Source organism: Ranitomeya variabilis, chromosome 1, assembly GCF_051348905.1.
Source record: "Ranitomeya variabilis isolate aRanVar5 chromosome 1, aRanVar5.hap1, whole genome shotgun sequence".
NCBI classification, from domain to species: Eukaryota; Metazoa; Chordata; class Amphibia; order Anura; family Dendrobatidae; genus Ranitomeya; species Ranitomeya variabilis.
The window spans coordinates 1,166,894,138-1,166,906,410 of NC_135232.1; the positions used below are offsets into that span (position 1 = coordinate 1,166,894,138).

At 45.6% G+C, this 12,273-nt stretch overlaps 1 protein-coding gene across 1 annotated transcript in view; it reads right to left on the reverse strand.

The window, feature by feature from the left end:
• Window positions 1–250: 250 nt before the first annotated feature.
• Window positions 251–12,273, reverse strand: part of LOC143801336 (matrix metalloproteinase-21-like) — a 119,124-nt gene continuing 107,101 nt past the window's right edge. Inside the window, exons 7-10 of the mRNA XM_077281241.1 lie at window positions 10,664–10,718; window positions 10,510–10,613; window positions 2,171–2,343; window positions 251–1,980 (exon numbers count right to left, since the gene is read on the reverse strand). Of these exons, the coding sequence (XP_077137356.1) occupies window positions 1,687–1,980; window positions 2,171–2,343; window positions 10,510–10,613; window positions 10,664–10,718 (626 nt within the window). The 3' untranslated portion in view covers window positions 251–1,686. The remainder of the gene's footprint in view (window positions 1,981–2,170; window positions 2,344–10,509; window positions 10,614–10,663; window positions 10,719–12,273) is intronic.

Below are 12,273 nucleotides of genomic sequence, written 5' to 3' on the forward strand. Positions count from 1 at the left end.
ATGCAATTTATGCTTTTTAAAATTGTTTTATAAAAACTGTTATTTTTTTAAACTATTTGGCAGATGCTTCCGTCTGTCTATAGGTTTAGACTTCAGGTAAGAGCTGACCATCTGGCTTCATCCCCCATGTTGCCCCACTAGCTCCCCACCAGAACTATCAGTACTGGATCATCTACATTTGAAATGAAGAACGATTGTTTGAAAAAATGAATATTATAATTTATTGCAACAAGAAGTATTGTCTGCCTGAGTAACTCCTGGAAGGAATCTTGTCCTAGATGGATATGACACAATGAGACCAAGAAGACATTGGGTCTATTTGTCTTGGGTAAACTATGCTCAGTCTGCTATGGTCTGTAGGAAAGGGTACAAGAAAGGCTTAGAGAGAGCAGGAGGACTTTGGAAACAACAACTTTGGATTTTGTGTTCTACTGGGCAGTGGTAGACATATCTAATGGCCTTAACAAGCATTTTGGCCTTCATTGCGTGACAATGACCCTGCCAAGTGATGACCCCACAAATGATGACCCTACAAGTGATGACCACCATCGAGTGATGACCCCACCGAGTGATGACCCCACCAAGACTTCAGTGTTTAATGTCCCACTAAACCACCAGCCCCACTTGCACGAGAGTTGATCCCACTGAGCCATCTGTCCTATGTTGTACCAGAGGTGATCCCACTAATGGTATGTGCGCACAACATTTTTTCCAAGCAGGCAAAACCGACAAGGATTACAAGTAGAAGTCTGACTTGTCTTTTTGCACAGATCTGGATGCTTCCAAAAACAGTTAGAAAACATTTTTTGTTGATGAATATATTTTTTTTTGTAGAACCTTTTGAGGTGGTTTTACAAGTGCATTAAGCAATGAGTAAAACATGAGCTTTTTTATTTTTAGGGTGAAAATGCTCACAAACCACTTCAAAAGTCTCTTGTTCATCTTCTAGGTGTCTTTATAGCCTTTCCATTGAATTGAATTATAAATATGGAGCATCTTCAAAGTGAAAAACATCTGGAGAATGGCCCACTCACTTCTATTAATCGATTGGTGTTTAGAAAACCTGAAGATGTTCAAAGGCCAGATATTATGAACAGAAATACATTTTACATAGAAGTGAAGATGGTCTTTTTTTTTTATCATTTTCAGACTGTTTTCAGAGCAGGCAGCTCTAAATTATCCTAAAAAACATAGTATGCACATACCCAAAGCCTCGTTTTGTGTGGCTAAGGCATGACTAGGATGTTCATCAGTTATTGTAATGATGGGTCCTGTGAAAATTCTGCTCCAGGATATACTCAGCGAGATGCACAGAATTATTGATCAGGTCCAGAACATGCAATGCCAGGTCAAGAATGTCCAATGTCAGGTCCAGAACATCTAAGGCCAAGTCCAGAAAGTCCACGGTCAGGTCCAGAACGTACAAGATCAGTCAGGTCCATAGTATCTTTGGTTAGCTACACAATATCTTTGATCAGGTCCATAGTATCTTGGTTAAGGTGCACAGACCATAATTGGTCAGGTCCATTGTGTCCTTGGCCAGGTCAGTATTATGCTTGGTCAGGCCCATAGTTTCTTTGATCAGGTCCATAGTATTGTTAATCTGGTCCATAGTGTCCTTGGTCATGTCCATTGTACCCTTGATCAGGTACACAGTATCGTTGGTCAGGGTCCACGGAAGGTTTATCATCTGGGTGCACTAAGCATTGATGGATGGACATCACATATATCCAACCACTGCTCATTAATAGGGATTCGTGGAAGAAGGGCATTATGGTGCACACTCTCCTGCTGACCTCCAGCCATCCTCCAGACATGTACACCCTTGATGAAGAATACATTCCGATGAGTGAATGAGTAGTAGACAGCGTCCAGGTCACTCTGGGGATGATCTCCAGGAACATATGCAGGGAACACATCAATGATGGCTTTAGGGTAGCCGGGGACCACCTTATAGCTAGTCACACTGAAAGCCGTGACCTGGGGAAAGAGGAAACACTATAATGCATGAGATCAGTGAGGAGGACGATTGCGCCGTGGCATCTAGAGTTATCTCTGTGTGAGGCCGACATCATTGATATCATTAGTTTGCCGATGTTTCTTAGAAATTGTGCATTATAATTGCCCCTATAGCTTTCTAGGATTTAAGTTGACTAAATCATTAACTTACATTCCTTCCTCGGAAGAAATAAATGATCCTCTCCTCGTGGTCATAGAAGGCCGAGTCGATGGGCCCACTGACACCAGGGAAGCCTTCAGAAATGAGGCGTGGATAGACATGGCCATCAGGGTCCAGCACATAGGCCCTATCATTCTCATTGTCATAACGCCAGTACTGGGTGCCTGGAGAGGGAGAAAGGGAAGTTCTTACTGCGGAGCTGCATCCTGAAGATCTTGCATTATAAAAATGAAAAACATAACACTAATAATAACAACAGATACTAAATAGAAATATCAGCCAGAAAATAATCAGTATACTGAACACTGGTCTCTCCTCCCACACATTTTATATATACAGAATAATAACTGACATTAAGTACTTACACCTTCTGCTCCGGTCACCAGACTAAATAATAACAAATAAAATAAACAAGAAGGAACAAATGCTGTACTTGGGCTATATAAAATGCAATGTCATGTGATTCCCGGTGACATAGGAGTCTGCTTTATGGGAATTTGGTGCTGAATAAATGCGGATAGGAATATGTCCATCTGAACTGGAGTCTAAAAAAATAGAAAGAAGGACTTAACATTTCAGATAAATGAAAACCTACTAGAAGGTATCCTGCTGTATATAGATGGACATATCAAAAAAAGAAGAAAGCAGATAGTGTGGGGGACAGGTGAACGCTGAGAACAAAGGGCGCTGTCCCCTAGTTACACAATATATATATATATATATATATATATATATATATATATATATATATATATATATATATATATAGACACGTGCCATGGAGCAATCTGGTGGCTAGACACGCAGACTGACATGTAAAGGTTCAGTACCTGTGTCCGGGCACAAGTGTAGCTCCATCCAAAAAATGTGAAAACAACCTCGCTGGAAATGAAAAGACGACTTTTATATACGTCACTTCCTGGGCAGGAGACTGGTGTAGGCGTCCTGAGCGCACTGTCCTGGCCGGTAGGAACTGAGATCAGATGCTTAGTTTCCCTGCGGCTGGCAGGACCTGCGTAGCGTTCGGGTCACGTGGTGCCAATGTACTGGAACAGGTGGTTCAAAGAGACTGGCGCAATGGCGATTACATTAACCAGGTGTCCAGGGAGGAAACCCGCTATATTTGTGAACTGGACACTCCTAAACCTAAAGGATTAAATCATGAGGTCGAATTGTTTGCATTTGACTGATATCCACACGTGGAGCCACGGGTATATAAAGCCCTTCAACACGGCGGAGCCAACCCTGATGAAGGAATCCGCTGTTATCCTGAAACGCGTTGGTTGTATTTTGGCTCCTACAGTGTTCCGTACATTGGCACCACGTGACCCGAATGCTACACAGGTCCTGCCAGCCGCAGGGAAACTAAGCATCTGATCTCCTCACTGCCTACCGGCCAGGACAGTGCGCTCAGGACGCCTACACCAGTCTCCTGCCCAGGAAGTGACGTATATGAAAGTCTTCTGTTCATTTCCAGCAAGGTTGTTTTCACATTTTTGGATGGAGCTACACTTGTGCCCGGACACAGGTACTGAACCTTTACATGTCAGTCTGCGTGTCTAGCCACCAGATTGCTCCATGGCACGTGTCTATATATATATATATAGTGTAACTAGGGGAAAGTGCCCTTTGTTCTCAGCGTTTACCTGAAATGTTAAGTCCTTCTTTCTATTTTTTTAGACTCCAGTTCAGATGGACATATTCCTATCCGCATTTATTCAGCACCAAATTCCCATAAAGCAGACTCCTATGTCATCGGGAATCACATTACATTGCATTTTATATAGCACAAGTACAGCATTTGTTCCTTCTTGTAGTATCAGTATTTCCCTATGTGGTTTAGGGCTATACTTGCCACTGATTTTGTGCATCTACAATAGCGCCACTAAATATATTGTTGTCTACCAAATAAAATAAACAATAGCAATCAAAAACTATATACATAAACTTTAAAAAAAAATAATTTTAATTTTAACTTATCATAATTTTTTTTAATTTTAAATAAAATAACTACAAACTATACAAATATATACAATACTAAGCTAACCACCACCACACACTCAAGCGCACCATCCCCCGCACTGACCTGAGACCTGGTCCTGCGTCTCATGCCTCAGTCCATGTCCAACGTCCATAGGACAGATCAGCCAGTGCCAGTTTGCCCCCCCCAAACACTGCTGAAGAGACAGCTTCCTCCTCTAAATAAAACCTATCTATCTGGGACCTACAGTTACCTCTATGATAGGGGAACCCCTCGTGGCCTGATGTGTGCCGATTGTGGACATCCACCAGGCGAGCTTCAATAGTGTCATGCTGCTGCAATGCAGGTAGGTGCAGCTACCTGCAGTGCAACAGTGAGGCTACCACAGGTGGCAGCAGAAGAGTCAAAACAAGCCGGGTCAAATCCTAGACTGTAGCACAGTACCAAAGGAAAAAGCAAACTCGAGGTCGAAGACAAGCCAGTGGGTCAGTAACAGTCAGGAGCGGATAAGACAAAGGACAGAAATAGGTCAGGATACACGCCAAGTCAAACCGGGGAGTCTGCACACTAAAGGGAAACACTGAGTCAAGACGGGAACAGGGGAAAACAGAGATGCGGGTTCAGACAGAAAACGCAGCAGGACAAAACGGAGCAATCAGAGTCAGCTACAGCAGCACTAGGCAGAAACTATAACTGACATGATTTGCCGGACACAGTGGGCTAAACAGCAAACCTGAGAACAGACTGAGGCTGAGAAAAGTTAACCCCTGACATGATCAGACCGGGAAAAGGGAAGACAGGACTCAAAACCAGGTCTGGATCATGACAACTAGCTATACTATTAAGGACGACACTATCATAAGTCAGCTTGTCTCTGGAACCTCCTCTATATTGGGGCCTCTTGACAGTATTGAAGTCCCCTCCAAAGACAACCTGCCGACTTGTAAAAAGGTAGGGCTTGCTCTTCATAAAGAGACACTTCCGGTCCCACTTAGATTGGGGACCATAGATGTTAATGAGCCGGAGCTCTTGTCCCTTCATGAGGACATTTAAGGTCACCACCCCATTTCTAACTCAATAACCCATCGGCATTCCACCAGTGCGGTAAAAAAGATCGCCACTCCGCTATACGGCTCGGCCGCAAGAGACCAATAGGAGGGCCCGAGTCTCCACTCCCTCTTAGCTTTAAACATGTCTGCCATGTTTGGCAGCCTGGTCTCTTGCAAAAAGAAAATGTCAGAAAAGGCCGCAAATATAGCTGTATTTGACTTTATGCTGGCGACATTAATAGATGTCAGCGTCAACGGAGTGAGTACCATTATCATTGATGATTGAGTTAGATGGTTTCCTTCTTCCCACTGCCCTTACCTTCTGCCTCAGAGGAGGAATCTCTCCCCCTCTTTAAAGACATTGAGGTGTCCATTCCTACCTGTTTTTTTATCGTCCTCATCTCTGAGATCCGGGCCAGTCCCTCCCTCCAAGGCCCTTACATTCCCAGAAAAAGGAGACTTGGCACCCCCTTAAGCCCTGCCGAAGCCAGAACCTCACCCTCAGCTTCCTTCTCAGAGGAAGAGATGTTTTCAGGGGCTTGGAACCGGTTAGAAAGACCAACCAGAGGGGATTCAGTTTTTCCTTCCTTAGGTACGTTGGTCAGAGCGGGAGAAGATGTTGTATCTCCCTTCTTTCTCTTCTTTTTGGTGCCAAGCTTACGCTTGTCATCTACCCACTGCCTATTATCCTCATTCATACTTTCATAATGGGAGGATTCGGAGACAGTGGCCCTTTCCTCCCTGTGGGTCCTCCTGACTTCCTCATCCAACTCATCATCCCTCGAAACCTCAGCAGCAAGACTGGCATCCAGGACAGGGGCCGCCACAGTAGCCTGGGGCTCGCCCAGCTCCCTTTACTGTCTGCGTTTGTCTAGACGCCTCAGATGGGCAGGCGTCTTTTTATTGCTTTTCCTCCTTGGCCCCTCAGCTCCCTCACCCCTGCTAGTCCCTTCCCCAGCAGAATCAGCTTCATGGCTTTCTCCCACCGGGGTCACGACTGCATTAGCGAAGGAGCGAGGACAACGACTGAATGGGTGACCTAACTCACCACACAGGTTGCACCCAATCTCCACACAAGATGCAGCAAGATGACCGATATACCCACACAATGCACATTTCTGCACAGTGCAGTTTGCACTGAAGTGTGTGGGGTCGCCACACACTTCAGTCGTCCCTGGTAGAAGACCAGGATACAATCCCTATCCAGGAAGGCAGATGATGGAATGTGGGAAACCGTACCACCCGAACTCTTAATTTTTACCAAAAACGCCCAGGCCCCTGACCAGATACCAAACTCGTCACAGTTTTTCTTTGGCATCTCCACCACCTCTCCATATCGGCCAAGCCACGTCATGATGTCATAACAAGAAAGCGACTTGTTGCAAGTCATCCCGGTCACTTTCTTGACTTGGTTTTGGCAAGACACCGCCTGAATGGCAAAGTTTCATCAGCCGGGATCATTTTTTGCCAACTCATAATTCGACCAGAAGAGCTCAAGCCCCTCTGGCCAAACGAAGCTGACATCAAACTCAGGCGTGGAATAGAGATGTATCAAGGCGTAGATGTCAATTGCCTTGTAGCCCACCTTCAGCAGGAGCTCCACAACTTTAGACCTTGGAGGACACGCATCACTGCCCCTCCACCGAAGACCAATCACATTTATATGCACACTACCCGGCCCATCTCTTGGGAAGGACGGCACTGTACCCCCCCTTTTTGCTCTCGGAAGGCCCCGAGGCCATGCCTCTCTATCCAAATGGATAGATGAACCTCTCGACTCTCTATCATTAGTTATCTCTCCCCCTTCTTAGAGCCTCCAGGAGACGCGGCTGCAACATGCTGTCCCCAGAGCCCGGAGATGAGGAGGATGCCCTATTTCCCATGGAGGTGACAGCAGCATAACTCCTGACAGGTTCTGCCACCATCGGGGGGAGGCAACCGGACAAGTAACCACATCCACACCAACAGCCTCTCGGCTGATGCACTTACTGCTACGTTCCAGCTACTATAAGCAGAGACGGAGATCTGCACCTCACTACCGTGCTCTTTAATCTCCACGCGCCTTTGCACCGGATCCACAGCAGAACCCGGGCTGGGCTGGGCAAGGGGGCTTATACAGTGAGCTAACCCTGCAGCTGACTCAGGGGGCACAGGGAGGGGGCATACACATAGCTTTCTGCTTCCTGCAGCTTTGGCTTGGTGGTCTTCTTTGCCTTTTTCTTCTGGACCCCAGGTGCTTTCTCTGGAAAATCATCACAATGGTGGAAGTTCTGAAGGCACACCGGGGACTCCAGAAGTTTAATCTTTGCCATTAGCGCCCCTCCCTGGCTGCTGTTGTCACTGTCCTCCCCAGAGCCAGCAGAACTGATCCCAGATGTTAAGGCCACTTGTCCTTCAGTGAGCTCGCTGCACGTGGCCTATGGGTGACTGTGCAGGCTGCCAGGTGGGGCTTTCTGCTGGTAACATAGTAACATAGTAACATAGTTAGTAAGGCCGAAAAAAGACATTTGTCCATCCAGTTCAGCCTATATTCCTATATTCCATCATAATAAATCCCCAGTTCTACATCCTTCTACAGAACCTAATAATTGTATGATACAATATTGTTCTGCTCCAGGAAGACATCCAGGCCTCTCTTGAACCCCTCGACTGAGTTCGCCATCACCACCTCCTCAGGCAAGCAATTCCAGATTCTCACTGCCCTAACAGTAAAGAATCCTCTTCTATGTTGGAGGAAAAACCTTCTCTCCTCCAGACGCAAAGAATGCCCCCTTGTGCCCGTCACCTTCCTTGGTATAAACAGATCCTCAGCGAGATATTTGTATTGTCCCCTTACATACTTATACATGGTTATTAGATCGCCCCTCAGTCGTCTTTTTTCTAGACTAAATAATCCTAATTTCGCTAATCTATCTGGGTATTGTAGTTCTCCCATCCCCTTTATTAACTTTGTTGCCCTCCTTTGTACTCTCTCTAGTTCCATTATATCCTTCCTGAGCACCGGTGCCCAAAACTGGACACAGTACTCCATGTGCTCTTAGTACTCGTGGGTGTATGCCATCCGGACCCGGAGATTTATCTATTTTAATCTTATTTAGCCGGTTTCGCACCTCTTCTTGGGTTAGATTGGTGACCCTTAATATAGGGTTTTCATTGTTTCTTGGGATTTCACCTAGCATTTCATTTTCCACCGTGAATACCGTGGAGAAGAAGGTGTTTAATATGTTAGCCTTTTCCTCGTCATCTACAACCATTCTTTCCTCACTATTTTTTAAGGGGCCTACATTTTCAGTTTTTATTCTTTTACTATTGATATAGTTGAAGAACAGTTTGGGATTAGTTTTACTCTCCTTAGCAATGTGCTTCTGTGTTTCCTTTTTGGCAGCTTTAATTAGTTTTTTAGATAAAGTATTTTTCTCCCTATAGTTTTTTAGAGCTTCAATGGTGCCATCCTGCTTTAGTAGTGCAAATGCTTTCTTTTTACTGTTAATTGCCTGTCTTACTTCTTTGTTTAGCCACATTGGGTTTTTCCTATTTCTAGTCCTTTTATTCCCACAAGGTATAAACCGCTTACAGTGCCTATTTAGGATGTTCTTAAACATTTTCCATTTATTATCTGTATTCTTATTTCTGAGGATATTGTCCCAGTCTACAAGATTAAGGGCATCTCTAAGCTGCTCAAACTTTGCCTTCCTAAAGTTCAGTGTTTTTGTGACTCCCTGACAAGTCCCCCTAGTGAAAGACAGGTGAAACTGTACAATATTGTGGTCGCTATTTCCTAGATGCCCGACCACCTGCAGATTTGTTATTCTGTCAGGTCTATTAGATAGGATTAGGTCTAAAAGTGCTGCTCCTCTGGTTGGATTCTGCACCAATTGTGAAAGATAATTTTTCTTGGTTATTAGCAGAAACCTGTTGCCTTTATGGGTTTCACAGGTTTCTGTTTCCCAGTTAATATCCGGGTAGTTAAAGTCCCCCATAACCAGGACCTCATTATGGGTTGCAGCTTCATCTATCTGCTTTAGAAGTAGACTTTCCATGATTTCTGTTATATTTGGGGGTTTGTAACAGACCCCAATGAGAATTTTGTTACCATTTTTCCCTCCATGAATTTCGACCCATATGGACTCGACATCCTCATTCCCTTCGCTAATATCCTCCCTTAAAGTGGACTTTAGACAAGACTTTACATAGAGACAAACCCCTCCTCCTCTCCGATTTTTACGATCCTTTCTAAACAGACTGTAACCCTGTAAGTTATCTGCCCAGTCATAGCTTTCATCTCACCGTGTCTCGGTTATTCCCACTATGTCAAAGTTACCTGTAGATATTTCTGCTTCTAGTTCTTCCATCTTGTTTGTCAGGCTTCGGGCGTTTGCGAGCATGCAGTTTAGAGGATTTTGTTTTGTTCCAATCTCCTCGCTGTGGATTGTTTTAGAAATGTTCTTACCTCCCTTCTGAGTATGTTTTCCTGGGTCTTCTTTGTTCGAGTCTAATGTTTTTCTTCCCGTCCCCTCTTCTTCTAGTTTAACGCCCTCCTGATGAGTGTAGCGAGTCTTCTGGCGAATGTGTGTTTCCCAGGTTTGTTGAGGTGTAGTCCATCTCTGGCGAGGAGTCCATCGTACAAGTAATTCACACCGTGGTCCAGGAATCCGAATCCTTGTTGTCTGCACCATCGTCTTAGCCAGTTGTTCGCATCAAGGATCCTGTTCCATCTCCTGGTGCCATGCCCGTCTACTGGAAGGATAGAAAAAAAAACTACCTGTGCATCCAGTTCCTTTACTTTCTTCCCCAACTCTTCAAAGTCCTTGCAGATTGTCGGTAGGTCCTTCCTTGCGGTGTCATTGGTGCCAACATGTATCAGAAGAAATGGGTGGACGTCCTTGGAGCTGAAGAGCTTTGGTATCCCATCAGTCACATCATCATCATCATCCATCTGGCTCTAAGGCTGCAGCCCCATCTGCCTTTGTTCTCAATTATCAGCCATTTCTCTGAATCGATCTTCATTCAACAGTTTTTCTTTAAATGGTCCACTTTTCTCTCTAATAAACGCTTTTTGTACTTCTAGCTCATTGATTTCAAACTTCAGCCTTTTTACCTCTGCTTGGAATTGCATCTTCCTGGATTTGGAGGTGCCAGCAGCTTTAGCATTTGTGCAGTGCAGCTCCTCCCGGAGCCTCCTTAGAGTCTTACTCACCTCTTCATACTCACGGAGGTGGCCCATGACCTGGGAGGCATAGGTGGATACAACTCCCTGGGTCTCTGCCGCCTCCAACCTTCCTCTGTGAGGTCAGCCTAACGTCCGTGAGTACTCAGCTTTTCTCCGGAAGGACAGCCATCTTGCACGCTAGCAGGCTTCTCCTCCATGTTGGAAGCCTTGCGACTTCTCTGGGTCTCCGTAGACCTGGGGGGAGTAAGATCCACATTGCTGAGACTCCAGGTGGAGCGTCTCACCCCCGAGTTCTCTGATGTGCAAGCTGGTTGCTGATTTTTTCTGCCCCCTGCCGGGCTGGTCCGGGAAACAGAAGAACAGAATTGGCTCCTTCACTCATCCCAGAAAATCCACTCCCTCCCTGGGTAGGAGAGAGAGCTGGTCCCCGGGTGGAGAGGTGGTGGTTCTCTGGAGGTCAGGAGCACACAGCAGGATCAGTAGCGACCGCACCCACAATCACCGCAATGAGCAACAGCTGAACAGAGCTGCACTCACTATTCTACTGGTGCAGTCACTGTGTACATACATTACATCACTGATCCTGAGTTACATCCTGTATTATACTCCAGAGCTGCACTCACTATTCTGCTGGTGCAGTCACTGTGTACATACATTACATTACTGATCCTGAGTTACATCCTGTATTATATCCCAGAGCTGCACTCACTATTCTGCTGGTGCAGTCACTGTGTACATACATTACATTACTGATCCTGAGTTACATCCTGTATTATACCCCAGAGCTGCGCTCACTATTCTGCTGGTGCAGTCACTGTGTACATACATTACATTACTGATCCTGAGTTACATCCTGTATTATACCCCAGAGCTGCACTCACTATTCTGCTGGTGCAGTCACTGTGTACATACATTACATTACTGATCCTGAGTTACATCCGGTATTATACCCCAGAGCTGCACTCACTATTCTGCTGGTGCAGTCACTGTGTACATACATTACATTACTGATCCTGAGTTACATCCGGTATTATACCCCAGAGCTGCACTCACTATTCTGCTGGTGCAGTCACTGTGTACATACATTACATTACTGATCCTGAGTTACCTCCTGTATTATACCCCACAGCTGCACTCACTATTCTGCTGGTGCAGTCACTGTGTACATACATTACATTACTGATCCTGAGTTACATCCTGTATTATACCCCAGAGCTGCACTCACTATTCTGCTGGTGCAGTCACTGTGTACATACATTACATTACTGATCCTGAGTTACCTCCTGTATTATACCCCACAGCTGCACTCACTATTCTGCTGGTGCAGTCACTGTGTACATACATTACATTACTGATCCTGAGTTACCTCCTGTATTATACCCCAGAGCTGCACTCACTATTCTGCTGGTGCAGTCACTGTTGAACATACATTACATTACTGATCCTGTACTGATCCGAAGTTACACCCTGTATTATGCTCCAGAGCTGCACTCACTATACTGCTGGTGCAGTAACTGTATATGGAGCGCCCCCACGTAAGGGCAATGGGGTACTCGGTACCGGGTCCTTCGGTTCGGTAGGGATGTCACGGTGGCCCGACCCGGTCCGTGGCCCTTTGAGGGACGTCCAAGAAAAGGGAAAGTTTGTATGGGATAATGTTCATGACGCCACCTGTGATATTCGGTCAGGGTGACCAACGCTGCTGTGAGGGGTCCACTGGGGTGATGTTATGGCAGCAAGATGGTATACCTTCCCACAGGTGAAGTGTATCCCCAGGGCTTCCCAGGAGTGTAGATGGTGATGGTGGACGATGTAAGGCGCAGGGAATAACGCAGACACAAGGTTGCAGTCTCTTTACCTTTACTGAAGACTTCAGCATCCACAGTCCAGGGTA